Raw genomic sequence first — 27716 nt, 5'->3', positions numbered from 1 at the left:
TTCTGCCGTGTGTAAAAAAATTGCACAGGGTTTTTTTTATCGTGACTGAAGGAATATATGGGACAGCGAGCAGCAGCGTCCTCTGTGCAGCTACTACCATCTTCTGCGATCACTGAACCGTCTACTCAGCGTGGTGATTACGGGCGTGTGGCGACGATAGATCAAAATACAGTTCTCACCACCCCTCATCTTTTCATGACTAAAGGAATAAATGGGACAGCGAGCAGCAGTGTCCTCTGTGCAACTACTACAATATACTGCGATCAATAATTCGTCCAGCGTGGTGATTATGGGCAAACCCTTCCGGCGAGGCAATTATTCCAGTAGTGGATTAGGATATGGATAAAATAAATAAATAAAACTACTGCAATACACACATCCCCATCTACGAGTAGCTCCAAAGTAAGCGTAGCTTGTTTTATGGATACTAATATGACTGAAAAATAATTTTATGAATAATATACGTAATTCAAAAATTCTAAATTCTAAATTCGTTTATTTTAAGGAGGCCTAGTTTATAAGCACTTTTGAAACTTCTTGTCGGTCTGTTTGTAGTGACTCTACGATAGATACTTATAATATACTAGCTGCTGCCCGCGACTTTGTCTGCGTTTGATTTTGTTTTTTGATGTGGCGTTCAATTTAGTTGTAGTTCTAAAAAAAATTAAAGTTCAGTATCGCTAAGCCTTAAATAAGGGGTTTGCTGCTGTCCGCTGAGGAGTTCTGTCCTCTATCTCCAACCACATTCATCAGATCTACACAAAGTTTGGACAAGATCAAACACTTATTATAACCTGTATAGTACAAAAATAATTATTTAAATCGGTTATAATTTGTCGGAGTCATGGTGTAAAATCGTCAAACACTTTCATCCCCGCTCCCAAAGGAACTGAGCTTAATGTTGGGATAAAAAATATCCTATATTATTTCTAACACTTCCAAGAATATGTGTACAAAGTTTCATGAGAATCGGTTAAGTAGTTTTTGCGTGAAAGCGTAACAAACAAACTTACATTGACATTTATAATATTAGTAGGGATAGTTAAACACCCAGAGTCTGAAAAACATTAATGTTCATCACACAAACATTGTCCGGTTGTGGGAATCGAACCCACGGCCTGGGACTCAGACAGCAGGGTCGCTGCCCACTGTGCCTATGGGCCGTGATGGATGATGCATTCTGAGTTAAAAAATATTACTTGTAGTTCCTTGGACATATGAAGCAAACAATTCAGCAAATTTATGATCTAAACCCGAAACCTTTTAATATCATTGCAGCTTTTATATTTAAAATCATCCAACTGTACGAGACGACTGTAGTGCGACACGGATTGATGTTGGTGGGACCTGCAGGAGTCGGTAAAACAAAGGTACTCCTTCCATTTCTTAAATAGATTTGCGTGGGCCCTATAAAGTTATGGCACTTTGTATTACATTGTATAAAAATTGAGATACTTTGTATCCCAGAAATGCACCTGGAAAAAAACCCCGCGGGATTTAAATTACCTGCGTTAATTACCATAATATTTTACCAGAGTTACCTGTGAATTCATAACCTTTTTTTTTTTGTTTTAAACGAGCCATAATTTATAAGGCACTGTCGCCTATAACACACGTTTATACCTAGCTTAGGGTCAGTTGATTTCTGTTTATCCGCGTAAATTATAACAATAATATAAATTATACCTAATGTGCAGATGTAATGCAACTTGTACCTATGTTTTATTTAACAATCAACAATAATTATATTACTAGCTGTTGCCCGCGACTTCGCCTGCGTTTGATTTTGTTTTTTTGATGTGGCATTCAATTTAGTTGTACGCGTAGTTCTAAAAAAAAAATAAAGTTTTCAGTATCGCTAAGCCTTAAATGAGGGATTTGCTGCTGTCCGCTGAGGATTTATGTCCTCTTTCTCCAACCACATTCATCAGATCTACACAAAGTTTGGGCAAAATTAAACACATATTATAACATCTATAGAACAAAAATAATTATTTATATCGGTTATAATTTGTCGGAGTTATGGTGTAAAATCGTCAAACACTTTCATCCCCTCTCCCTAAGGAACCGTGCTTAATATCGGGATAAAAAGTATCCTATGATACTTCTATTACTTCCAAGAATATGTGTACAATGTTTCATTAGGATCGGTTAAGTAGTTTCTGCGTGAAAGCGTAACAAACAAACTTGCATTGACATTTATAATATTAGTAGGATAGGATAGGATAGGATATTATTATATATATAAAAAATTGGTTGTCTGTAAAGTCGGCTTACTGATAGTTGAACGTGACAACGTCGTAAGAAAATACCGATGGAATGGTTGCATTTTTCAAAAGAAAATTTTAATTTTATTTGTTTGATAGATATTATCGTTGCTATAAACAATTGACACCACATTCACTTTTCACTGCACTTCATCCTTGCCGAAAACATGTTAATGTATTATTGTATAGGAGCTGTCCACGCGGACGCATCGCTCACTCAAGTAGGAGAGAGACAGATGTCGAACGCGGAGGCCGACTGTGCCTCTTTGTCGCTCGTTCCGCGCTCTCGCTTGCACTTCAAGCCTTGAATGGAACGCCTCAGAGCGAGGTAACGCCGCATGCGTCATGTTTTTTCGTGCGTGCAGCCGGCTCCATCGAATTATAAGACGTTGTCACGTCAAAAAAAAGAAAAAAAATAATCATATATTTGATAGTAATATTTGATGGACTGAGAAGATGGCCTTCCTAATAGTAACCATCGCCTAAGGGAGCAACACTTCACAGGACACGTCCTGCAACATGCCGCCCGGTGTCCATCAATTTGAGGCGTAGAGGTTTTTTTTTTCGACAACACACCAATCGCCACCCAACCCCAAAGTGAGCGTAGCTTGTGTTATGGGTACTAAGACAGCTGATGAATATTTTTTTACGAATATAATACACATAAATACTTAATAAACAGATAAACACCCACACACTGAAAAACATTCATGTTCATCACACAAACATTTTCTAGTTGTGGGAATCGAACCCACGACTGGACTCAGAAAGCAGGGTCGCTGCCCACTGCGCCACTGGGCAGTCAGAGTTAAGTCTCATGAGCCTGTAATTACACAAGCAAAACGCCCTTCAGACCGGCATGAGCAGGGTGATTACGTATCTTACGACAGGTTTGTCACAGGCGTAAATCTTGCAATCGCTGCTGACAAACGTTACTTTTGTTTATTTATTGTATGGAAAAGTGACGTTTGACAGCAACGATTGCAAGATTTACGCCTGTCGCAATCCCGTCGCGAGATACGTAATCACCCTGCGGAACACAGCATTGCATCAATGCTGTTTAGCTGTAAAAATAACGGCTTCCTTATTAAGGTACGCCAATTAATTATTATTAGAATTCAGTAGATTCAGCAGACGTCGTCCTGCCCGGTAAAGCAGCGCCACCTACCGTACGTTGTGTTTTCGAACTATCCAGGAATACATTGAAATATAAACACAAAATTACATCAAAAGCCGTCCACATATTTAGGAGTGGTTAGGTGACAAACGTATCAAAGGATAATAATATATTCTCACCGTTTAAACCTTCCCTAGACTTCCACAAATATTTCAAATTCTGAATTGGCAAAATCGGTCCAGGCGTTGTCGAGTTCGTGAGACTAACGAACAGCAATTCTTTTTTATATATATCTTTATCTTATCTTTATATATATATTTCTTGTGTGCGTGTGTATGTCACTGAACTCCTCCTTAACGGCTGGACCGATTTGAATTAATTTTTTGGTATGCGTTTGGGTGGCACCCTGGATGGTTTAGATTAACAAATCAGCCCGACAGATGGCGCTGGGGTCCGCTAGTAGATATATATACTACATCGTATAAATGACTCTGAAATTATACTTCAGAGGCTTTAGAGTTGATTACTACTACTATTACTATCTCCGAGACTTATCCGTGAAACCGAAACGCTAATAGATTTTGGGTAAACCATTGCAATAGTTTTAACTGAAAGATATCAGATACAGCCCTAACATCACACGCAAAAGTAAAATCAAGTGACTCCGGTCACTTTATTAGGTACGCGTCGCGTAGCGTAGGTATGCACGTGTCAGTCTTTTATCTTCAATAGGGTTGTCATAAGTAAACACTTAGAATGTTTTGATTTAGTTTGTATGGAAAAATAAAAATTATGCTTTTTTTTAAATTAATATTTTTACAGGGTGGTTTCTTATTTGAAATATACTTATGCACCCTTGAACAGTATTTCTTAATTCCGTCACACATTGTATATATAACGTAATTTTCATTTCTCACTTTTTCAGTGCTACGAGATTCTCCGGGATGCGTTGACAGCTATCAAAGGGAGGCTCGCTCCGGACGGGTTCCCATTCACGCCTGTGCACACATTTGTCGTGAACCCAAAGTCGATAACTATGGGGCAGCTGTATGGAGAATTCGATTTGAACACCCATGAATGGTTTGTTTTCATCATTATCAGTTCTTTACCGTACACAGCATGGCCTCTCAGAAATTTAAGGGCTCAGGCCGTAGGCCACCACACTGGCCAAGTATAACTGATTGGCAAACTTCCCACGCCCTTGAGAAGAAGAAATAAATATTTGTATTGCTTGAATTAACAAGATGTCGTTTGCCGGGTATCAAACTTGGACCCCTCATTGGGAGCCGCAGCAAAAGCCAAAAACCTGTTTTTCTACATTTTACTTAAAATCTATATCTAAATTAATTTTTTGACGTGACAACGTCTATTATTTATGAGATGAACGCCGGCTCGCACGAAAAAGAGTTACTCATTGTCACGTTTCGCCTGAGCCGAGCGTGCAAGCGAGAGCGCGGATTCAGCGATGAGTGGCACGGTCAGCCTAAGCGTTAAGCTTCTGACGCATCTATCTCTCTTCTACGTATACAATTTTTTGTGTTACTGTTTCAGTGACAGCTTAATTCACCTGAATTTTTATCGGAGATTGCCCGTCTTGTTTCGAACTCATTCGGGAGTATTTGTCATGACCTTGTTCGCGTGCTGCTGTACTATTATATTGATAGTTAGTTTGACGGCCTAGTGGCGCAGTGCGCAGCGACCCTGCTTTCTGAGTCCAAGGTCGTGGGTTCGATTCCCACAACTGGAAAATGTTTGTGTGATGAACATGAATGTTTTTCAGTGTCTGAGTGTTTATCTGTATATTATAAGTATTTATGTGTATTTCATTCATAAAAAAAAATATTCATCAGCTATCTTAATACCCATAACACAAGCTACGCTTACTTTGGGGCTAGATGGCATTGTGTGTATTGTCGTAGTATATTTATTTATTTATTTATTATTTTATAGTTTAAATTCTAAAATGATATTTTTTGTCATTTTATCAGGACAGATGGCATACTATCGAGTTTGGTGCGCGCTGGTATAGCAGTGGAGGATATGGACAAACGTTGGTATGTTTTCGATGGGCCGGTGGACGCAGTGTGGATCGAAAACATGAACACTGTAAGTATAGAGTATAACCATTGAATCCCCCTAAATATAACAGGAAAAGCTTGCATCCCCGAGACGGACATAGGATACTTTTTAGACTAGAATAATAAAAGGCTCCCACGGAATTCATTATAACAATAATTGTTTGTAGTAGGCTCATCTGCAGAACAAATTTAAACGTAATTTAGGGGGAATTAAAAATACTTTCAACTCCGAGAAATTTCAGATAAAATAATATTACATACTAAAACAAACGCGGACAAATCAATTTTTTTTTTTTTTTTTTATAAAGAATAGTTGCACCAACAATTGAAGTAAATAAGAAATATATAATTTTTCACAATGCTATTCACAATGCTATATAATTTCGAATAGTTTCCAAAACAGCGTATTAGTGGAAAATAATGAAATTTAGATATCTTTCCGGTGTAATTTATAATTTCTTCAACTTTCATACTTCACAACCAGCAGATCTTCGGCAAATTACTCTCTACGCACATTTTGCTCCGAGACATAAGCCTCCTCAGGAGATGTTGACTTTACAATGAATAATTTTCATACCACGATAGTGTCGTCGTTATTACAGAAGGGAAAGGTTTAATCATAACATGTATAGGAGACAGCATTTAAATTTTATTTTCAACAGGTGTTAGACGACAACAAAAAACTATGTCTCTCGAGCGGTGAGATCATGAAGCTAACAGAAAGACAGCGTATGATCTTCGAAGTGGCAGATTTAGCTGTGGCATCGCCCGCTACGGTGTCGCGATGTGGCATGGTGTACCTCGACACGCAGGTGGTCGGTCTACCACCGTTGGTCAGCGCTTGGATGAAGAGCAATCTCCCACCGGTAAATGTTCTAAGATAGAGGTTTCGTGTTAGATTCTCGGCCGGGGCAATCTTGGTATTCATATCAGATTTTTCTCCGGTTTGATCTGGAAGGCTTCGGTCGTAACTATTTACTGCTCTACCGACAAAGACGTGCCGCTAAGCGATTCATCGTTCCAGTATTTTCGCCTAAAAACCTATTAGAAGATGCAGTCAAAGTCAAAGTCAAAGTCCATATAGGACTTTAACTTTGACTTCGACTTCATCTTTTACCACCAATTGCAATTGCAGTCAACTGCAAACTTGGTGCATCATCATAATTGTCATCCCAGTACCGGTAAAATACAGGGTACGAAGGTTAGGCTGTCGTCTACCATGCTGGGCCAAGTATACTATGCCAAGTCACTAGCCAAGTTAGTACGCTGGCTAAGTGCGGATTGGTAGACTTCTCACACCCAGTACGTTATAGAGAACTCGCAAGCATAAAGGTTTCCTCACGATGTTCAGCGTTAAAGCAAGTTATATTAAAATTGCTTAAATCAGAAACGCACATAACTGGAAAAGTCTGTGGTACGTGCCGGGACTCGAACACGGTCTCCACAAAAGCCGATCCCACTAGGTTATCACTACTTCCTACCAGCCTTACTTATATAGGTTTAATATAACCTTGGTTTCTTGAAATAAAAACTCACGTTACTCACGTTGCGTGCGTGCCGGGGACAGAACTTGGTCACCCCGGCAGGAAAGCAGAAGGTAAGGAAAGCTCTAACCACTAGGCTATCAACACTTTTATTTAACCTCGATTTATTATATGTTATATCATATTATGGAAATTAAGCTTACTGCTACACTCCGCGAAAAGCAGGAGAACTTGTATGGTGTAATTTATAATTTCTTTGATTCTTATACTCCACACCAATCAAATCTTAGGTAATATACGCACGTTTCGATCTGAAGCATCCTCAGGAAATGTTGAATGTACAATGAGTAATTGTTAATCTTCACAATTATTCATTGTAAAGTCTCCTGACTTCATTTTCGAAATATACCATGTAACTCCGTAAAGTAACACCTGCTTTTATCCAATGTTATAACAGAGCAAGGCAATCCGAGGTTTTTAGAATATCAAGGAATTACGCAACTTTACCTTTTTCTATATAGTATCACTGTATATTTTACTACTATTTCTACTACTACTCTTTACTAAGTTTATGTTGATTTCAGATTGCCGACAACATACGCAAGATACTCCCTGGTCTTATCACAATATACTTGTATCCAGCGCTGCAAGTTCTACGCTCAAGTTGCACCGAAATTGTCGCCTCCATAGATTCAGCTCTTGTACTAAAATTCCTTGAGCTCTTAGACTATAGGCTGAGGCCTCTCACTGGTAAAGATGATAGACCACCTCCGGGAGCACCTTTTCTGGCTATGATGCGTAAGTGTCCTTGAATTATTTGATGATTTAGATCAAATTGAAAACAATAACTTTGACTTAATACATGTAAAAGCTTATACTAAGGGTACTTATAAAACGAACGTTTACGTTTCACCATGCGTCCGAGTAGAAGAGAGATAGATGCCGAGAGAAGATGCCGAAGAGAGATAGATAGAGCCGAACGGTTATGCCGATACTGCCTCTCTATAGCTTGATCCGCGCTCTCGCTTGCACGTTCGGCTCAGGCGGAACGTGACAATGAGTCATGCTTTTTTGTGCGTGTATACGAGACTTCAGTGAACTATTTTTAAAATTTTGTCTGTTTGTTCTGGCTAATCTTCGAAACGGTTCTAACGGGGATTTTAATTGTCAGAGTACTACACCGGGATCAAGGAGTAACATAAACTTCTGTTTATTTTCGAAGTTGAACTCTTTAGGGGTTAAATGTGAGTCGAAATACTAGACTAGTTAAAGCATAAATGTTTATATATCGTGATATATCGAAAAAGAGAAGTATAGAATACTATTATTTTATAAATATTAAAAAAATCGCAAACCTAGCCAGCCGGTGGTGACAGTTAGAATAAGATACTATACGATTTTTAATAATTTTGATAATTTTTGTTTTTACAGCAAGACTAGCACCTTGTTGGGTCATTTGGTCGGTGATCTGGTCGGTCGGGGCAACTTGTGACCACAACGGTCGAGCGAAGTTCTCAGACTTCTTGAGGAATCTCATGAATGAAAATGGGATGAAACTACTTTTTCCTAAAGAAGGGAGAGTTTATGATTACACGTGAGTGTTGGCTACTTTAGTGCAATATTGCGTAACGTGCTCTATGTGTCACGCGATAAGACACCTTACTCCGGATTCTGAAAATTACCAACGAGCCATGAGCCAACGACCAAAGAGTGAATAACATAGGATAAAAAGAAGAAGAAAAATTTTATTGCACGTATAAAGATAGTGTAAACAATGTAGACATAAAAAGGCGGCCTTATTGCTGCAAGCAATCTCTTACAGGCAACTTTTTTAGACAGGACTAATAGCAAGAGAACGGGATAGTGCCAAGAGTGTTGATATATTTACATAAATACCAAAATGTATACCCACTAATGTATAGATAATTTAAATAAATAAATACATTTGAGTATTTTTCAGGCTTCATGATGGTGGATTTACTGATCCTACTGAAGACGGTGAGCCGGCAAATCCATATTGGTTCAACTGGATGGACAACCTTGATGATTACGAAGTAGACCCCGAGTGGCAGTATGCGGGTAATGAATTTAAGTAATCCACATTATGATGTACAATGAAAATTAAGCATAATTTGCAAAAAGCTGAAAAATCTGTACGATGTAATTTATGATTTCTTCAATATTTACACTCCACACCATACAAATATTACAACCCCGGTTTTTCAAAGTAGTGAACATTATTAAACTAGTCAAGCACTTTAATTTGCCATATGAGGGAGTTGTGAGAAATAATATGTTATTCGCCATTTTGTAGTGGCATCCACTTCCACACTCACTCACACACACGCTTATAAAAACTCTAACACACACACCCCACACAAACACACACACACACAAACACATTTAACACAAACACACGCGCATACACACAGACGCACACACATACACACACGCACACACATACATACACGCACACACAAATCGAATTCAGCCCCCCGAAAGTGAGGTCACCGCTTCCTATAAATTTATTCTAAAAGTTCATAATATTCAACCAATACAGATATAGAAGTGCCAACATTGGATAATGTGCGAAGTGCAGCTATCCTCGGCTACAAGATCACCAATTACAATCACGTCATCTGCGTCGGTCCGACGGGCACTGGAAAGACTGTCACCATCTCCTCCAAGCTCTCGAGAGGACTTCACAAGAAGTTTATCTGCGAGTTCCTAGTTTTCTCTGCTAGAACTTCTGCCAATCAAACTCAGGTGACGGGTTTTTAAAAGCGGTGATAGCCTATTTTCTAGGTCTTCCGCAACGTCGCATCTCTAACTTTCCGTAGTTATGTGTGTTTTAATCAGTTAAATGCTTTGTGATATTCGAAGGGTAGCCCGAAGAGCACTGATTTAGGTACAGCCACGAAGCTCGACGACTTCGTAAAATGCCGACGGTGCAGTATTCGGCTTGCACAGTGGCCTGAACTGCTTGCCTGAGAGTTCTTCAAAGGGAAGTAAAGCCCACAAATCCGCACTTGGCAGTGGTGGAATACGGCCTAAATCCTTCTCATTTTGAGAGGAGACCCGTGTCTCGTAGTGGGCCGGTAATGGGTTGATACAGAACGTTACGGAGCGGGCAAACCCTACGACAAAATTAAAGAACCCGAGGGCGAAATGTGGTGCTGCTGGAAGCTTGTGCAGTGGTCGTCATCGAGACCGGCAGGGTTTTTACCTTGCGATAGGTTTGCGACAGGCGTAAATCTTGCCATCACTGCCGTCAAACTTAAAGTAAACAAATGTGACGTTTGAAAGCAGTGATTGCAAGATTTACGCCTGTCGCCAGACTGTCGCAAGATACGTAATCACCCTGCGGGCTTCTTCTTCTCCGTTCTTTGTTCACTTCACCAACGTGTTTATTATGTGGTGTTGATTATCCCCAAAAAGCTATTTAAACAAGCGGACGCCTTCTTAATCCTAAGGACCGTAAGTTTTTTAGAGTCCCTTGACATTGACAGTTGAGTTGTCAGATGCTAATAAATTTACGTCATCTGTCACAATTGACAACGATTGTTGAATAAAACCCTACTAATTAAAAAACATAGATGATGATGGTTATGCTCTGTGGATACAGGACGTAATTGATAGCAAGCTGGAGAGACGTCGACGCGGAGTGTTTGGCCCACCGCCAACCAAGCGTCAAGTGTTCTTTATTGATGATCTCAACATGCCGGCACTGGAAGTATACGGAGCGCAACCACCCATTGAACTATTGCGTCAGTTCATGGACTTCTCTGGTAAGTTAGCTATAACATCAATTTGTACTCTCCTGCTCTATGTGGATATCTCTGTAACTACTTTTTTCTTTGGTGTACAATAAAAGTGTATTCATTCATTCATTAATCTCACTTTCTTCAATTCAACCAATTGACGTCCACTGCTGGACATCTTTTGGAGGGAGTTCATTAATCCACGGTCTTGGCCCGCCGGACTCCAGCGGCTCCCAGCGACTCGCCTGATGTCGTCTGTCCATCTCGTTGGGGGCCTTCATACGCTGCGTTTACCGGTGCGGGGTTGCCATTCCAGCGCCTTAAGACACCAACGTCCATCGGTTCTCCGAGCTTTGGGCCCCGCCCATCACCACTAATCGGCTCACTAATCATATCTCTTTTTTTGTCCTTTATAAACTTCTTTATTCATTCATTGGATTGTTCTGAAGTTACATTAATCAACAAGCTACTGACCGTACTTCTCTGACCGTACCTTAGGCTGCAGATACATATTTTACGTGCTAAGGTTCGAGGATTCATAGTATGAATACCTGATGACTTTTTGAAAACCTCCCTGGTGCAGCGGTGTGCAGTGTGGTCTTATAAATGGGAGATCCCGGGTTCAATCTCCATCAGAGACAATTTTTGCAATTTGTAAGCTGTAAAAAAAATTGAGGATGAAAGTTTATTTTTTATATCGCACAAAATATGCAAAATAAAATACTAGTACGATTTTTAAATCGTTTTTTTGCATATCATATCAAGTGCCGTGCAAACATAGTAATGGCGAAGGCGGGTGACGTAGTGGGTCGGGGTACATTGTGTAGAACAGCGGTACAATACGCGAAACAATTCAGAACCGCTAATATGCTTTTATTTTTGTAGGCTGGTATGACCGAACCAACATCGGCGAGTTTAAAATGCTGATCGACGTTGGTATGGTGGCCGCGATGGGACCACCTGGCGGTGGCCGAAATCCGGTGACCATGCGGCTGATGCGACATTTCCATTATGTATCTTTCACAGAAATGGAATATAACAGCAAGGTGATCTTTTTTTATTACTTACGAGGTCGTGACATCAAGCGAGTCGCAGAGCACGCGGCACTTCTACCACTTATTCCAGCAGTGGACTCCATTGGTCGAAATGATGATGGTGACGAGGTCGTAGTTTCCAATTATATTTAATTCCTCTACACGTTAGCCCTTGACTGCAATCTCACCTGCTTTTAAGTGATAATGCAGTCTACGATGGTAAAGGGCTCTTGTATGGCAGTTATTTTGAAGCGATATCCCTAAGCAGTTTCTAAGCGACATCGTACCGGAACGCAAAATTACATAACAGCACGTGTTTGTCGAGTGGTAACTAGCCACGGCCGAAGCCTCCCACTAGACAAGACCAGAGAAAATAATGTAGTCATTATAAATTACTGATTTACCCCTGCCGGGGTCGAACTTGGGATCACCAACTTTTTTTATTAAAATTACATCTTTGTGTCAAAAATTGTCGTTAACATACAATTATAAATTTTCTCTGTGGTGTACAATAAAAGTGTATTCATTCATTCAATCATCAAAGCCACCAAGCCGCATTGAAAGAGCATGGTGGGCGTAAGACCTGTGCTGAGCATCGGCACTTTAACAACACTTAGAACGAAAAGTTGTATTTATTATCCCTGGTGGGATGGCAATTAAGGACTAGAATTGAATAGCAAAACTTTATTGCAACACAACACAATAGGAAAAACACAAGGAAAACAGTAATAGTAATTAGCGCTAGGGTGCAAAGGCGGCCTTATCACTAAAAGTGATCTTTTAAAGGCAACCTGAGCGTGTGAAGCCGATAAAAAGGTGGAAAGTGGTACTTTAATCATTATCATCATCATCTTCATCGTCATATCAACCCATTCCCGGCCCACTACAGGGCACGGGTCTCCTCCCACAATGAGATGGGGTTAAGGCCGCAGTCCACCACGCTGGCCCAATGCGGATTGGTGGACTCTACACGCCTTTGAGAACATCATGGAGAACTTTTATGCATGCAGGTTTCCTCGCAATGTTTTCCTTCAATGTTGAAGCAAGTGATATTTTGATTGGTTAAAACCCAGATTGGTGGATATCGTCACATGGAATCATAATATCTGGGGTTATTTCTGATATCTGATGACGTAATAAGACCTATGTATATTTCGCAGTACGGAATCTTCAACACAATACTGAAATCGTGGACACGCAATTTCAACAGCGCTGTCACCATCCGAGAGAATGCATTCCTCAAGAGTTCCATCGAGGTGTTCAATTCGCTGGTAGAGGAACTTCTGCCAACGCCCACCAAATCGCATTACACATTTAACCTTCGGGACTTGAGCAAAGTTTTTCAGGGCATGTTGATGGTCGATCCGACGTCCATAAAGGTATTTGAGCCGGATCAGTACTAAGTATAAAAAATATAGCCTTTGTTACCTTTGAACAGCACAGCTTAACCCGTCTTGGGCGAACTTTATAAAAAGGTGACCCACAACAGTAAGGCTGCCTTTGCATGCCTACTTTTCTTTAATTGTTTTGTGTTATAAGTACACTTAGTTTATGATTTACATGTTCGCAATCGTTTAAGAGTTTCACAATCGAAACCCTGAAAGACAGAGTAAAATAGAACTAATCAACCATAAGTTAATACGCAGCTTTCTACCTGGATTAGCGACTCTAGGACGAGTTGAATAAGGTCTACTTTACTTTCACGTCATGCCTTTCGATACTCGAAAACGACTCCACGATTGCGAGCGTACTGAACTTATTTGTAATATTATAATTTACGTTTTGTTACAATATCCGCGGGGTTTTAAAAGGACGAAAAAAGACGCAGATGTAGTCTCTTGCGAAAACTTGTATCTACGGATATTATATAACAAATATCATATCAAATGCGGCTTCGTACGTGAAAACCGCAATACTTGCGCGCCTTTAATAGGAAATCCTTGTAAAATGTACGTGCTATAATTTTAGGATGAGGATGACGTGATAAGGTTATGGTATCATGAGCATCAGCGGGTTTATCAGGATAGATTGGTCAATGCCGAGGACCGAAAGTGGTTTGTGACGTAAGTTTATTTTCTGTTTTGTGGTATTTTTCGGCCAAGTGTAAGAAATCCGAGATTTTTATTCATCAATAGCTTAAAACAGTCTCACTACACGGCATGGGTCTTATCCCACAATGAGAAGGGTTTAGGCCGCAGTCCACCACGCTAACCCAGTGCGGGTCGGTGGACTCCACACATCTTAAAGAGCATTAATGAGAACTCTCAGGCATGCAGGTTTCCGATGTTTTCCTTCACCGTGGAAACAAGTGATATTTTAATTGGCTTAAACGCACACTGTGTGGTCGAGCCAATCGGGCCGATCGAGCTGAAATTTTAGATGATTACGCATCAAGGATTGTTTTTATCTATTTTTCTCAACCATTTAATCACTATGTGTCACAGCGTTGCAGGGTACTGCTAGTGGAATATAATTTCTTATCTATCTTTCTTGTCTATCTGTAGTTGTTAATGCGTAGGGTTCACATAGTGGGCGGTATCCATCAATGAAGTACGACATTATTTGTAATACCTAAAAAAAGAATTTTAGCTAATGTCTATAGTAATAAACTGTGACTTCGTAATTGATATTTAAATGGCATCTATATAAACGTGTGTATCATACAGATTTATTATATTATCGCTCCCGTTTTTCTATTCCACTACAAGTTAGCTCCTAACTCAAGTGACGCAGTCTAAGATGGTAACGGGTTAACCTACGGTATGGCAATTATATTTAAACCATTCCACTAATCGGTTAACTGGCGACACGTCTTAGTCGGTAGTTGGGAGTAACCATGGCCCAAAGCCTCGTACCAAAATAGAGCAGAGTTTAAACTAACTGGTTTATTGTATCGTTCCTTACCGGCGAAAGCCAATTAAAATATCACTTAAACGCTGTGGCGAAACACATATTATAACCTATATAGTAAAAAAATAATTATTTAAATCGGTTTTAATTTGTCCGAGTTTTGGTGTAAAATCGTCAAACACTTTCCTCCCCTCTCCCAAAGGAACCGAGCTTAGTGTCGGGATAAAAAGTATCCTATACTACTTCTAACACTTCCAAGAATATGTGTACAAAGTTTCATGAGGATCGGTTAAGTATTTTTTGCGTGAAAGCGTAACAAACAAACTTACATTGACATTTAAATATTAGTAGGGATAAGTGCTGGGATTGTGATCACTTCGTTCGCCCACTTAAACCTAAACCTAGGAGGGTTCCAAACGCGTCTAAGAAGAGCCCACAACAAACTTAGCTCCTGGCATGCCGTGTGAAGTGTTGCTGTTTATAGGCGATGGTTATCCACTTACCATCAAGTGGTGGCCCACTGCTTCGTCCGTCAATTGTTATGGAAATGAAAGTTTCCTAATCACTACCTTTTAATGATTTTCTATACACAGTCGTACTACGTAGGGGTGTAAGTGGGTGTGGGGGGTGTAAGTGGGTGTGGGGGGTGTAAGTGGGTGTGGGGGGTGTAAGTGGGTGTAGCTAGTACCAGTCAGCCACCCAAATTGCCAACCTCACCTGCACGTGGTGCACCCTGCCGTTTAACCGACGAGGCTCTGGCGACCGACAAGTGGCGGTATAACCACTTCGAATTGGCTAGGCTGAACAAATGGCACAGACCGGTGTCGGGCAGCAGCGACGCCGGGGCGATCAGTCTAGCCCTGCGATGACCAACCCGCCTGCCCAGCGTGGTCATTATCGGGCATATCTTTAATGGGAAGGATAAAAAAACCACAGCCCCTAGTTCCCGGCGGCCCCGCTATTCCTGGCTCTGGCAGCGGTTATGGTAACGGCGGGGCAAGGGGTGTTAAGAATCTCCGGCAGAGATTCCGCTGCCAACCCCGACGACTTGACCTGGCAACATACAACACACGCACGTTGAGGACCGATGGAAAGGTGATTGAGTTGGAAGAAGTGGTGAGCAAGTTGCGCTGGGATATTATAGGATTGTCTGAAGTCCGGCGAGAGGGGGAGGACTCGATAATCTTGGAATCCGGCAACTTGTTTTACTACCGGGAGGGTGACCAACAGTCACAGGGTGGTGTCGGGTTTATCGTCCACAAGTATCTCGTCAACAATGTTGTAAAAGTCGAAAGTGTGTCGAGCAGGGTAGCATACCTTATACTCAGAATTACCAAACGGTATTCGTTGAAGGTCATACAGGTAACGCGCCGACTTCGGCACACCCAGACGAGGATGTAGAGGTTTTGTATGAGGACATTTCAAAAGCCATACATGCCTCGAACACCTACTACAATATTGTGATGGGGGATTTCAACGCGAAGCTTGGCGAGCGAACTGGTTCAGAGTTGAGGGTGGGGCAATTTGGGTATGGGCAACGGAACCACAGGGGTCAAATGTTGGCTGACTTCATGGAGAAGGAGGGCCTTTATATGATGAACTCCTTCTTCAAGAAGCGGCCACACAGGAAATGGACCTGGATAAGCCCCGATGGTTCCACGAGAAACGAGATCGACTTCATCATGTCGACCAAACGGCATGTATTCAATGATGTCTCTGTGATCAACAGGGTTAAAACCGGAAGTGATCACCGTATGGTAAGAGGCACATTGAGTATAAACGTTCAACTTGAAAGAGTCAGACTGGTGAAGTCTACACTCCGGCCTACTCGTGCCCATATTCAAAACCCCGAGAGCTTTCAACTAGAACTACAGAACCGGTTCGGTTGCCTAGCAGATTGCGACACTGTGGACGATTTGAACAACAGGCTGGTGGAAACTGTCCAAACAGTCGGGTCCAAATTCTACAACGCCCACCGTAGAAACAAGGCCAATAGGTTCTCAACCAATACACTCAAGCTTATGACGGAGAGGCAAGAGATGAGACTACAGTCTATAGCAGACGCGTCCGCTTACCGGCGGATTAATAGGCAGATCTCTAAATCACAGACTCGTGATATGCGGCACTTCAATACAGAGCGTATTAAAAATGCCATCGAGCAAAACAGAGGCTCTAAAGTGTTCGCTAGAGATCTGTCTATCGGTCAGAGCCAGTTGATGCGACTGAAGACCAATAATGGTAGTCTTGTCTCTTCCAAACCTGAGATCTTGGGTGAGGTTGAGAACTTTTATGGACAGTTGTACACCACAGTACAGACGCCTGTTGAAGATTTGGCTAAGGATCCTAGAGCCAAATTAACTCGACACTATACCGAAGATATCCCAGACGTCAGCCTATACGAGATTAGTGTGGCTCTCAAGCAGCTTAAAAATGGCAAGGCGCCGGGTGATGACGGAATAACGGCAGAACTCCTGAAGGCAGGTGGAAAACCGATACTGAAAGTCCTTCAGCGATTGTTTGATTCCGTTATTCACCAAGGCACAACGCCAGAGGCATGGCACAGGAGTGTGGTGGTTCTGTTCTTCAAAAAAGGTGATAATACCTTGTTGAAGAATTACAGACCCATCTCGCTGCTGAGTCATATCTACAAGCTGTTTTCGAGAGTCATTACGAATCGTCTCGCTCGTAGGTTTGATGACTTCCAGCCTCCCGAACAAGCCGGTTTCCGTAAGGGCTTTAGTACCATAGACCACATTCATACGCTGCGGCAGGTTATACAGAAGACTGAAGAGTATAACCGGCCACTTTGCTTAGCGTTTGTGGACTATGAAAAAGCCTTTGATTCGGTGGAAACTTGGGCTGTGTTTAGGTCACTGCAGAGATGCCGAATTGACTACCGGTATATCCAAGTGTTGCAGTGTTTGTACAAAAACGCCACTATGTCAGTTCGATTACAGGATCAGACTACGAGACCAATCCAATTGCAGCGAGGCGTGCGACAGGGAGATGATATCTCCCCGAAACTATTTACCGCTGCGTTGGAGGACGTCTTTAAGCTTCTGGAATGGAACGGACTTGGCATCAACATTAACGGCGAGTACATCACTCAACTTCGGTTTGCCGACGATGTAGTCATAATGGCAGAGACTCTGGGAGACCTAAATACGATGCTCGATGGCCTCAGCAGAGCTTCTCAACAGGTTGGCCTACGAATGAACATGAGCAAGACGAAGATTATGTCTAATGCTCATGTTCCGCTTCAACCATTAATCGTTGAGAACACTGCACTCGAAATTGTTGACGAATACGTATACCTAGGACACACGATCCAGTTAGGTAGGTCCCATTTCGAGAAGGAGGTGACCCCCAATTCCACTCGGATGGGCAGCGTTCGGGAAACTCCGTGCCATCTTTTCGTCAGAAATCCCTCAGTGCCTGAAGACGAAAGTCTTCGAACAGTGCGTGTTGCCAGTGATGACCTATGGCTCTGAAACATGGTCGTTAACTATGGGCCTCATAAGAAGGCTTAGAGTCACTCAGCGGTCGATGGAGAGAGCTATGCTCGGAGTATCTCTACGCGATCGAATCAGAAATGTGGAGATTCGTAGAAGAACCAAAGTTACCGACATAGCTCAACGAGTCGCGAAGCTTAAGTGGCAATGGGCCGGGCACATAGTTCGGAGAAAGGATGGACGTTGGGGTCCCAAGGTGCTGGAATGGCAGCCCCGTACTGGTAAGCGCAGCGTTGGTCGACCCCCAACGAGGTGGACAGACGACATTAAGCGCGTCGCAGGTAGCCGTTGGATCCAAGCGGCTCAGAATCGTGGAACTTGGAACTCCCTACAAAAGACCTATGTCCAGCAGTGGACGTCTATCGGTTGATGTGATGATGATGATGATGACTACGTAAAACGATGAAGGTCGTTTAAAAAAAATATTGCCCTCTTCTTTTAGTTTGCTAAATAAGAAGATTCAAACTGAGTTTAAGAGGAAATCAGCTGACGTGATCGCTGGAAGACTAATGCTGTTCGGCGATTTCATGGACATTGGCGTTGATGATAAGAAATATGTTGAGATCACTAATCAAGAAGAGGTACTGATGTTTATTTATTTATTTTATTTATTTTATTTATACTCTTTATTGTAGTGGTGTACACCACTCAGAAAAACGAGACAAAAAAAGAGAAAAAACACATGAAGAATGAAGCAGGATACAAAAGGCGGCCTTATCGCTAAGTAGCGATCTCTGCCAGGCATTCTTAGGATTAGGAAAACTAAAAAGAAAACGAATAGGTGGGGTACACTATTTAATACATACAAACGAATATCTACATACTAATACATAAACCAGACTACACAAATACAAAAATACTATTGATAAATATAAAAAATAAATATACTAATACATATCTTAATATACCATAAATACTTAAATATTAGTTTGAGTAGATAAATAAATAATAATAGTCGTCTTTACTGAGCGAGATAATGAGCCTTAACAGCATTTTTAAATATGCCCAGTGACTTCGACTGTCTTATGGGAGTGCACTCCACAATTCAGTAGCTTTGACAGTGAACGAATGCTTATAAAATTTGATTTGATGTTTGAATTGTATCCACATTTTTTTTATCAGGGTATACAATTCATTTGTATTTTAGGATAACGTAAGCACAATATTATATGAACAAAATAATGTTGGAAAATTGTGGATTTAAAATATACGGGGTTAAATAAAATGAACCAGAAAGCTCTCAGCTTTGTAGTTCCTATCATTCAAACGAACAACTTTTGTTCTACGACTTTTCGAAATTCGTTTATAATTTGTTTCATACAAAAAACATAATAAATCATGTTATTTCTGTAGTGACATTACATTGTGAGACCGACATGTGATTCGACAACGTCGAAGAAGTCGGGTCAGTGACCGCATGACATATAGTCGTAGTTCGCGCGCTGTTGCCGATGCATACAGAGTAATAACAAACTAGAGTATCTAATGTAACATATTGAATATTTAATTTAAAACCATAGAGTTGTAGAACCAAAATTGTTAGTTTTTATGTCAACATCTTCAGGCCGGGAGCTTTCTGGTGTTTTTTATTTAACCTTGTATTTGTCGATATATTCAATGTTAATGTAGATCCAGGAACTCTTCTTTATTTCTGGATCCATATGATAAATAAATAAAAATCCTTTTTATTATCCTTAATGTCGATAGTTTAATTGGATAAAGCTATATTAAATTAATTGAATTAATGATAACATTTGTAACAAATTATCTCAGAAAAAAAAAAAAAACTACTACTACTACTAAACTATATGGACTAACTAAACTATAGTATGGACAGTGATGTTTTTCTGTCTATGTCGTCTAGTGATGATAGTTTCCACAGTACATCTTTCCTTCCACTTGATAAAACTCTTGATTCTTGCTTCTCAGATTGTTTGAAGAACCTTAATGTCATTCATATTAATGCACAAAGTATCCCAGCTCATTATCCTGATATGCTTGCATCTTTTGATTCCCGTAACATACATGCTATACTAGTGTCTGAGTCTTGGCTTAAAACTTGTTTACCTTCTACCTCTTATTCGCTGCCAGGTTTTAGGCTTATTCGCAATGACCGTGTTGGTAAGGGGGGTGGTGGAGTAGCGATCTACTTGCGTTCTTATATTCCTTTTACTGTTATTAGTATGTCTTCACAACCCCCCTTACCTGATGCTGCTGAGCACCTACTTGTTGAAGTTCTTATTTCCCATACCAAAATTCTTCTTGGAGTGTTCTATTGTCCACCATACGTTTCTGATTACTTTCGTTCATTTGAATCCTTATTAGAGAAAGAAGTTCCTCTTTATAGCCACTCCATTATTTTTGGAGATTTTAATACTTGTTTACTCAAAAATGATTATCGCAGCAAGAAATTTTTGACTACAGTGGAATCCTGTAATTTGTCTGTCCTGCCCCTTGCTGCTACGCATTATTCTCCTGGTTGTACTCCTTCTCTTCTTGACCTTATTATGGTATCTTCTCCGGATTTCGTCTTTAAGCATGGCCAGTGTCCTGCCGATGCATTTTCTTATCATGATTTGATTTATCTTTCATATAAAATACGTCCACTTAAAGCAAAATCGAGGGTACTTCTGCGGCGTAACTTTGGAGGAATTGACAGCCGTCGCTTGTGTGATGATGCTAGTCATCTGGACTGGGCGGCTATCGCAGCTGTTGACTCAGTTGACCGCAAAATTGAGATATTTAATTCCCTGATAACGCAACTCTACGATACGCATGCTCCGTTAAGACCAATCAAGCTGAAACATCTACCGGCGCCTTGGTTATCAGAAGAGATAAAAATTTTAATGGACAAAAAGATTGCGGCGAAATATAAATACAAAACAAATAATACTGACGCTAACCGGGAAAAATATCATAAAGCACGGAATCGCTGTAATACATTGTGTAGGGATGCTCAACGACGCCATATTCATAAGTCTGTTGAAAGTGGTGACACTGCTAAAACCTGGAAGTTTCTTGAGTCTCTTGGAGTTGGTAAATCATCTCATAGATCTTCTATTAACGTTGATATCGAACTCCTAAATAAACATTTTTCTACTTCTGATACAATTAATAGTTCCGATAAAGAACGTACTCTTAGTATTCTTTCTTCCCACTCAACTCCTAACTTTTTACCATTTACCTTCGAGTCTTTTACTGAATGTGATGTTAAGAAGAGCATAATATCCATTGCATCGAATGCTGTTGGTGTAGATAGCATTACCCGTAATATGATCATTCCAATTCTTGACGTTGTTTCCCCTATTCTAACCCATATCTTAAACTCTTCCATTCTCTGTAGCAAATTCCCTGAAGAATGGAAGTTTGCTCAGATTATTCCTCTACCTAAAAAAAACAACCCTTCATCGTTTTCTGATTTTCGCCCCATTTCTATATTACCATTTCTCTCAAAAGTTCTTGAAAAACTCGTATCTCAACAACTTAGTCTCTTTCTTAATAAGAATAACCTTCTCAGTTCTTTGCAATCTGGCTTTCGTCCTGGTCATAGTACGGCTACTGCTCTTGCTAAAGTAACTGATGATATTCGATGGGCGATGGATAACAAGCAGCTAACAATTCTTATTCTGCTTGACTTTAGCAATGCCTTTAATACAGTTGACTTTGACATCTTGCTTAGTCTTTTACGCTCTATTAACATATCTCCATCAGTAATAGACTGGTTTCGGAGTTACCTCAATGGCCGTCGACAGCGCATTCAGATTGACGAGTCCTTTTCGTCTTGGTGTGATGTAGCGGCTGGGGTACCTCAGGGTGGCGTGTTATCTCCTTTACTTTTTTCTATTTTCATTAACTCTATTACTCAAAACATCTCTTCTCTCTATCACATGTATGCAGATGATATCCAAATATATCGCTCATCTACCCTTCAAAATCTTGGTTCTGCTATTGCAGCTATAAATAATGATATGGCTGCAATTTCTGAGTGGAGCAGGCAATATGGGCTAAAGGTCAATCCTGCAAAATCAAAAGCTATCGTTATTGGTAGCTCAGGAATGATCGCGAGGGTTGATTGGCTGAGCATTCCTTCTGTTATTTATAATGGCATCGCTATTCCTTTTTGTGACTCTGTGAAAGATCTTGGTGTATACCTCGACCGGGAATTGTCATGGACAGTGCATGTCAAAGAGCTGAGTCAGAAAGTGTTTGTGGCGATGAGCTCGTTGCGAAGGCTGCAATCATTTCTTCCAATTCCGACCAAAGTTATGCTAGCACATTCTCTTTTTCTATCTATTCTCGATTATGCGGATGCAAGCTTTCTTAATCTGACCGAGGATCAGCTTAATAAACTTGAGCGTCTTCAAAATCTGGCTATTCGGTTCATATTTGGCCTTCGCAAATATGACCATGTTTCCGTATTTCGACAAAAACTCAAGTGGCTTCCTATTCGTCGTCGCCGGGATATGCATGTACTTTCTCTTCTGTACTGTGTGTTATTTCATCTAAATACTCCCTCGTATTTAAAAGAGAAGTTCACTTTTCTTGGTGAGCAATCTGGTGTAAGATCGTGCCGTGCGCTGACGCTGTGTATGCCTTATCATAAGTCAAAATTTTATAAGCGTTCGTTTAGCGTACGAGCTGTGGAATTGTGGAATGCGCTTCCATTGAGCATACGACGATCCAAATCACTGGCGATATTTAAAAGAGCAGTTAAGGCCCATTATATTGTTAACGACTTTTAATAGTATGTATATATGTACTTACTCATTTATTGTATGTTAAAGTATTTAATTATGTAAGTGTTGTTATTATATATATTAGTTTATTTTTATATTTATTTATTTATTATATTATTTACTTTTTATCTATTTGTGCACACTAGTTTATGTATTGGCATGTAGTTATTTGCATGTATGTATTTTAATATTTGTACCACCAGCAGTCTATTCTCCTCTTCTTTTTTTTTTCCTAATTCTAAGGTTGCCTGGCAGAGATCGCTATTAAGCGATAAGGCCGCCTTTTGTATTACTACTTCTTTCGATGTTTCTGTTTTTGTTACATTTTAAATGTTGTGGTATACAAATAAAGAGTTTAATAATAATAATAATAAACTATAAACTTAAAACTACGTATGCAACATTTCATCGTGAAAGCGTAACAAGCAAACCCACTTCGCATTAAAAAAAAATCTTCGTTTCTTTAACCAACTACCAGTTAGCCCTTGAATGCAATCATGCAGCGTCAGGTGGTAGCGGGCTGACCTGTTAAGACGTAAATAATCGCTACCTTGTCAATGGGATGGTAAGTAACATCGGCCCAAGTCTTCCACGAGATAAAAATTACTAACTAGATATAATTTACTTTTTTTTTTGGATTTAGAAGAAGAAACTTTATTGCACGTATAACATACAGGAAAAGAAACAGTAAGGAGTATACAGTACACAATGTAGACATGCAAAGGCGGCCTTATTGCTGCAAGCAATCTCTTACAGGCAACCTTTGTAGATAGGACTTACAGCAAGAGAACGGGATAGTGCCAAGAGTGTTGATAGATATACATAAATACCAAAATGTAAAGATACAAATACATATATAATTTAAATAAATATACGTAATATATAAAATATACCTACATGATATATAAATAGAAAATATACATAATATATATAAATATATAACAAACATAATATATATAAGTAGATTTTAACACAGTTAAAAAAAAAAAAAAAAGAATATAAAGAATCTACTTCAAATTTCATCACTCAAAGAGAGGTAGTAGTCCTTCAGACGACTCTTAAATATCGGAAGGGAACTACTTCCACGGGATTTAGTTATACAACTATGTTTATAAGAATCTTTTTAACAGCTGAATGAAGTTCTGTCGCATTACCTGAACGAGTATAATCTATCTACGACGGCTCCTTTAGACCTCGTTTTATTTGAAGACGCAGTGGCGCATTTATGTCGTCTCTCAAGAATTATGAGGCAGCCTATGGCGAATGCTTTACTATTGGGTATGGGAGGATCAGGTATGTTACATACATACATATATACAATATACTACGGAAACACACACGTCGCCATCTAGCCCCAAAGTAAGCGTAGCTTGTGTTATGGGTACTAAGATGACTGTTGAAAACTTTTAGGATTAATATAATAATGTTGAGTTGACCGTTGTTGTTCCGATTGTCGTTTCTGTCAATGGTCTTCTCGCGAAAAGCTTCGACCAACATCTCAAGAAGCTTTCGCTTGGTTGTTGGATCAAGGGTAGGATACAGAAGGCAGTAGTCCTTGAAACGGCGCGTATTGTGAGGAGGTTCCTCACTCTGGAGCCCTGACCACCGGTTGCTTGGGTATTCAAAAGCCCCGCAAGCGGAAGGTGGAAGTTTTTTTTTTTTTTTTTTTATAAATTTTTAATAGTGTTTTTTAATTTATTTTTAAGCATTGTTAATAATTTGAAAAAAAAAAAAAATAAAAAAGATTAATAATAAATGATAGATAAAAAAAAATAATAATATTTATTTAAAAACAAGAACACACTTCATTAAACAGACCCTTCACAATCGACTGTCACAGACAGTGTGCAAATGTTTATAAAAATAAAAAATAAAATATAAATTACATTACAATTTAAAGAATAAAAATACAATAATCAGAAAGAAGTAATAATGTCATTTTAAATTAAGTAGGAAAATAATACAATTGCAAATGTTGTTATACAGTTAGAAAAGTTAACTAAGTGGGTATATTGCTGTCACTAAGGTATTCTTTTACACTATAATAGTATACAAAAATACTTAATAATATACTGAAAAAAATTCTATGGCGTTGCCCGTACCCACGATCGGCCTATTGGCCGCTTGGAGATGACCCGTACGCAGTAGAGATTATTGTAAAAGAGCTCGTCTGTGGAAATCCACAATGTTCCTTGAATACACATTGCACTCAACTATTACTGTTAAATAACTTAATTACAGCCGATAGACATCTGCTGCTAGTTGGTAAGGATCCACTCCACGCTCCATAATCTGCCGAATGCGTAAGGCGATTCCGGGGTGTCATTTCCGCGTTCCAACTAAAGTATCGTTAGAATAACTCATTCATCTAAGTCGGTCAATAGCATGCATATTTATTATAACAACTGATAACTAAGATGGAAAATATGGAAAAGTTTTGGGTAGTCGCGTAAATATAGACTAGGATATTTTAGAGATTACGAAGTCCGAGAATGGTTTGTAACTTAACGTTCATTGGCAGGTCGACAATCTTTGTCTCGGTTGGCGGCTAATATGGCTGAACTGCAATGTATGCAAATTGAAATCACTAAGGCGTACGGTCAGGCCGAGTGGCGAGACGATCTCAAGAAGACCATGCTAAAGGCTGGCGCTGAGAATCGTGGGATCGTCTTTTTGTTCTCCGACGCTCAGGTCAGTTTAATTTATTATTATTATTTTTTTATATTAATAGCGGGTCACCTGAATTAAACGAGCAAGTGGGTCACCTGATGGTAAGTGATCACAGCCGCCCATAAACATCTGCAGCACCAGAGGAGCCACCGATTCGTTGCCGGCTTTTAAGGAGTTTGTTTATCCGCCCCTTGAATAACCCTAGATTGTATTTCTGAGGAAACACATCAGATGGGAGATTGTTCCATAATTTGCAAGTGCGCGGTAGGTATTATGGATAGGAGACATTTTCTTAACGGAGAAAGCTTGTCTTTTGCCTTATCTTCTCCCACAGTTTTATCGACTCCTAGCATAGGCCGTGCTAGGGCGTTACTATCATCGCTTAAAACAGTATTATCTTAATAATACAGCTTTTTTTCCTCTTCCTTTTTTCAGTTAGCCCTTGACTGCCATCTCACCCGCTGGTTTGTGATGATGCAGTCTATGATGGTAACGGGCTAACCTGTTAGGGGTGTAGCAGTTATAAACCATCGTAAACAATACGGGAACGCTAAATCACGTAGCAACACCTCTTTGTTTGTTAATACTGCTTTAGGCGATGGTACTAAGGCGCCTATTGACATGACAAGCGAAAAGAGTTGTTTTCTATTTAAAGACAACTAGCTGACCCGTGCAACTTCGTCTGCACCAGATCGGTTATTACCGGAAAAATTACATTTTCTAAAAATGAATCCTAGCTAGATCGATTTAAAGCCCTCGAAACCCCCTTTATACTAAATTTCATGAACATCGTTGGAGCTGATTCCGAGATTCCAATTATATACATACAAGAGTTGCTCGTTTAAAGATATAAGATAAATATTAAGATATTTGGGTTTTCTCTAATTTTTTATAACTGTTAAAATTCCCTTTATTACTTCCTAAATCTGAGCTAAAAACGTATTATTATATCGCAGATCTATATATATTCTATCGCATAGTAGATATCGCAGAAAAACTGAACCAAGTTTTAAACAAAGAATTTAGAACATACAGAAGCCGTGTACTAACGACTAATATTGAAGCATCAGAAACCACTCCACTTTAGTAGAGTTTCTCGAACAGGCCGTTAGTAACTTCATTCAATTAGTTGTTGACAGTAATTAGTTTACCACTAATGTTCTAAACGTTTACCATAAAATGGGAAAAATTTGTGCGCTAGTAACATTCCGCGGGTGTAAATTAATTAAATAAATACTTCGACAATACACATATCGCCATCTAGCCCCAAAGTAAGCGCAGCTTGTGTTATGGGTTCTAAGAGGAATGATGAACATTTTTATGAATAATATACATAAATACTTATAATATACAGATAAACACTCGGACACTGAAAAACATTCATGTTCATCTCACAAACATGTTGCAGTTGTGGGATTCGAACCCACGGCCATGGACACAGAAAGCAGGGTCGCCGCCCACTGCGCTAGTCGGCCGTCAGAACGTGAGACGTGCTCGGAGCGTTTCCTCTGCCTTTAGACACAACGCACTGTGTTCAATAATGGCGGATTCTGTGTGTTCTTAATTCTGTGGTTTTACACTTACAGATAAAAATGGAATCATTTCTTGAAGACCTGAACAATATACTGAGTTCAGGAGACGTCCCGAACATATACGAAGCTGAAGATTTAGACAGCATCTTCATGTCAGTTAGACATGCTGTTATGGAAATGAACTTGCCCGCTACAAAGGCAAACCTATTTGCTTGCTACCAGAAACGTGTGCGAAGCAATCTGCACATAGTTGTCGTTATGAGTCCCGTTGGAGAGGTTAGAGTACTTTGCGAGATATTTGCTTCATCAATACAGCCAGGTTACGTTTGATGAATTTCTTATTGAAATCATATTAAAAACAGTTTGCTTTAATCGAAGCATGTCCAAAATTAAATGACCGCATGAATGACATAACAACATGCTGATACTGTCAAAACTGAAAAAAGTTCCAATTTGACAGCACAATCCCCATCTGAAATTTAAATTTGTCAATTTTCCCCCAGTAACAAAATGATCCGCCATTTATTGAATATATTAGTAATAAAATGTGTTAAATGAAGTACCGCTCAACCGATTTTGTGCAAACTTCACATAAACCATCTATCTAATAGTTCGAACAAAGTCTCCACATTTGGTTTCGATAGGTGAGCCCGTTCTTGAGTTATAAAATTACAA

General features: G+C 39.8%; 1 protein-coding gene across 1 annotated transcript in view; it reads left to right on the top strand.

The window, feature by feature from the left end:
• Positions 1–27716, top strand: part of LOC120634944 (dynein heavy chain 1, axonemal-like) — a 117053-nt gene that overhangs the window by 54900 nt on the left and 34437 nt on the right. Inside the window, exons 38-53 of the mRNA XM_039905841.1 lie at positions 1279–1370; positions 4310–4464; positions 5373–5490; positions 6125–6328; positions 7531–7744; positions 8378–8540; positions 8907–9025; positions 9507–9712; positions 10572–10734; positions 11593–11753; positions 12902–13120; positions 13710–13804; positions 18546–18684; positions 23970–24132; positions 25361–25530; positions 27096–27317. Of these exons, the coding sequence (XP_039761775.1) occupies positions 1279–1370; positions 4310–4464; positions 5373–5490; positions 6125–6328; positions 7531–7744; positions 8378–8540; positions 8907–9025; positions 9507–9712; positions 10572–10734; positions 11593–11753; positions 12902–13120; positions 13710–13804; positions 18546–18684; positions 23970–24132; positions 25361–25530; positions 27096–27317 (2603 nt within the window). The remainder of the gene's footprint in view (positions 1–1278; positions 1371–4309; positions 4465–5372; positions 5491–6124; positions 6329–7530; positions 7745–8377; positions 8541–8906; positions 9026–9506; positions 9713–10571; positions 10735–11592; positions 11754–12901; positions 13121–13709; positions 13805–18545; positions 18685–23969; positions 24133–25360; positions 25531–27095; positions 27318–27716) is intronic.

This window comes from Pararge aegeria, chromosome 25 (assembly GCF_905163445.1).
Source record: "Pararge aegeria chromosome 25, ilParAegt1.1, whole genome shotgun sequence".
Lineage (NCBI taxonomy): Eukaryota > Metazoa > Arthropoda > Insecta > Lepidoptera > Nymphalidae > Pararge > Pararge aegeria.
Note: the sequence above shows the minus strand (reverse complement) of the source record. Positions and strands in the feature narration are given on the sequence as shown.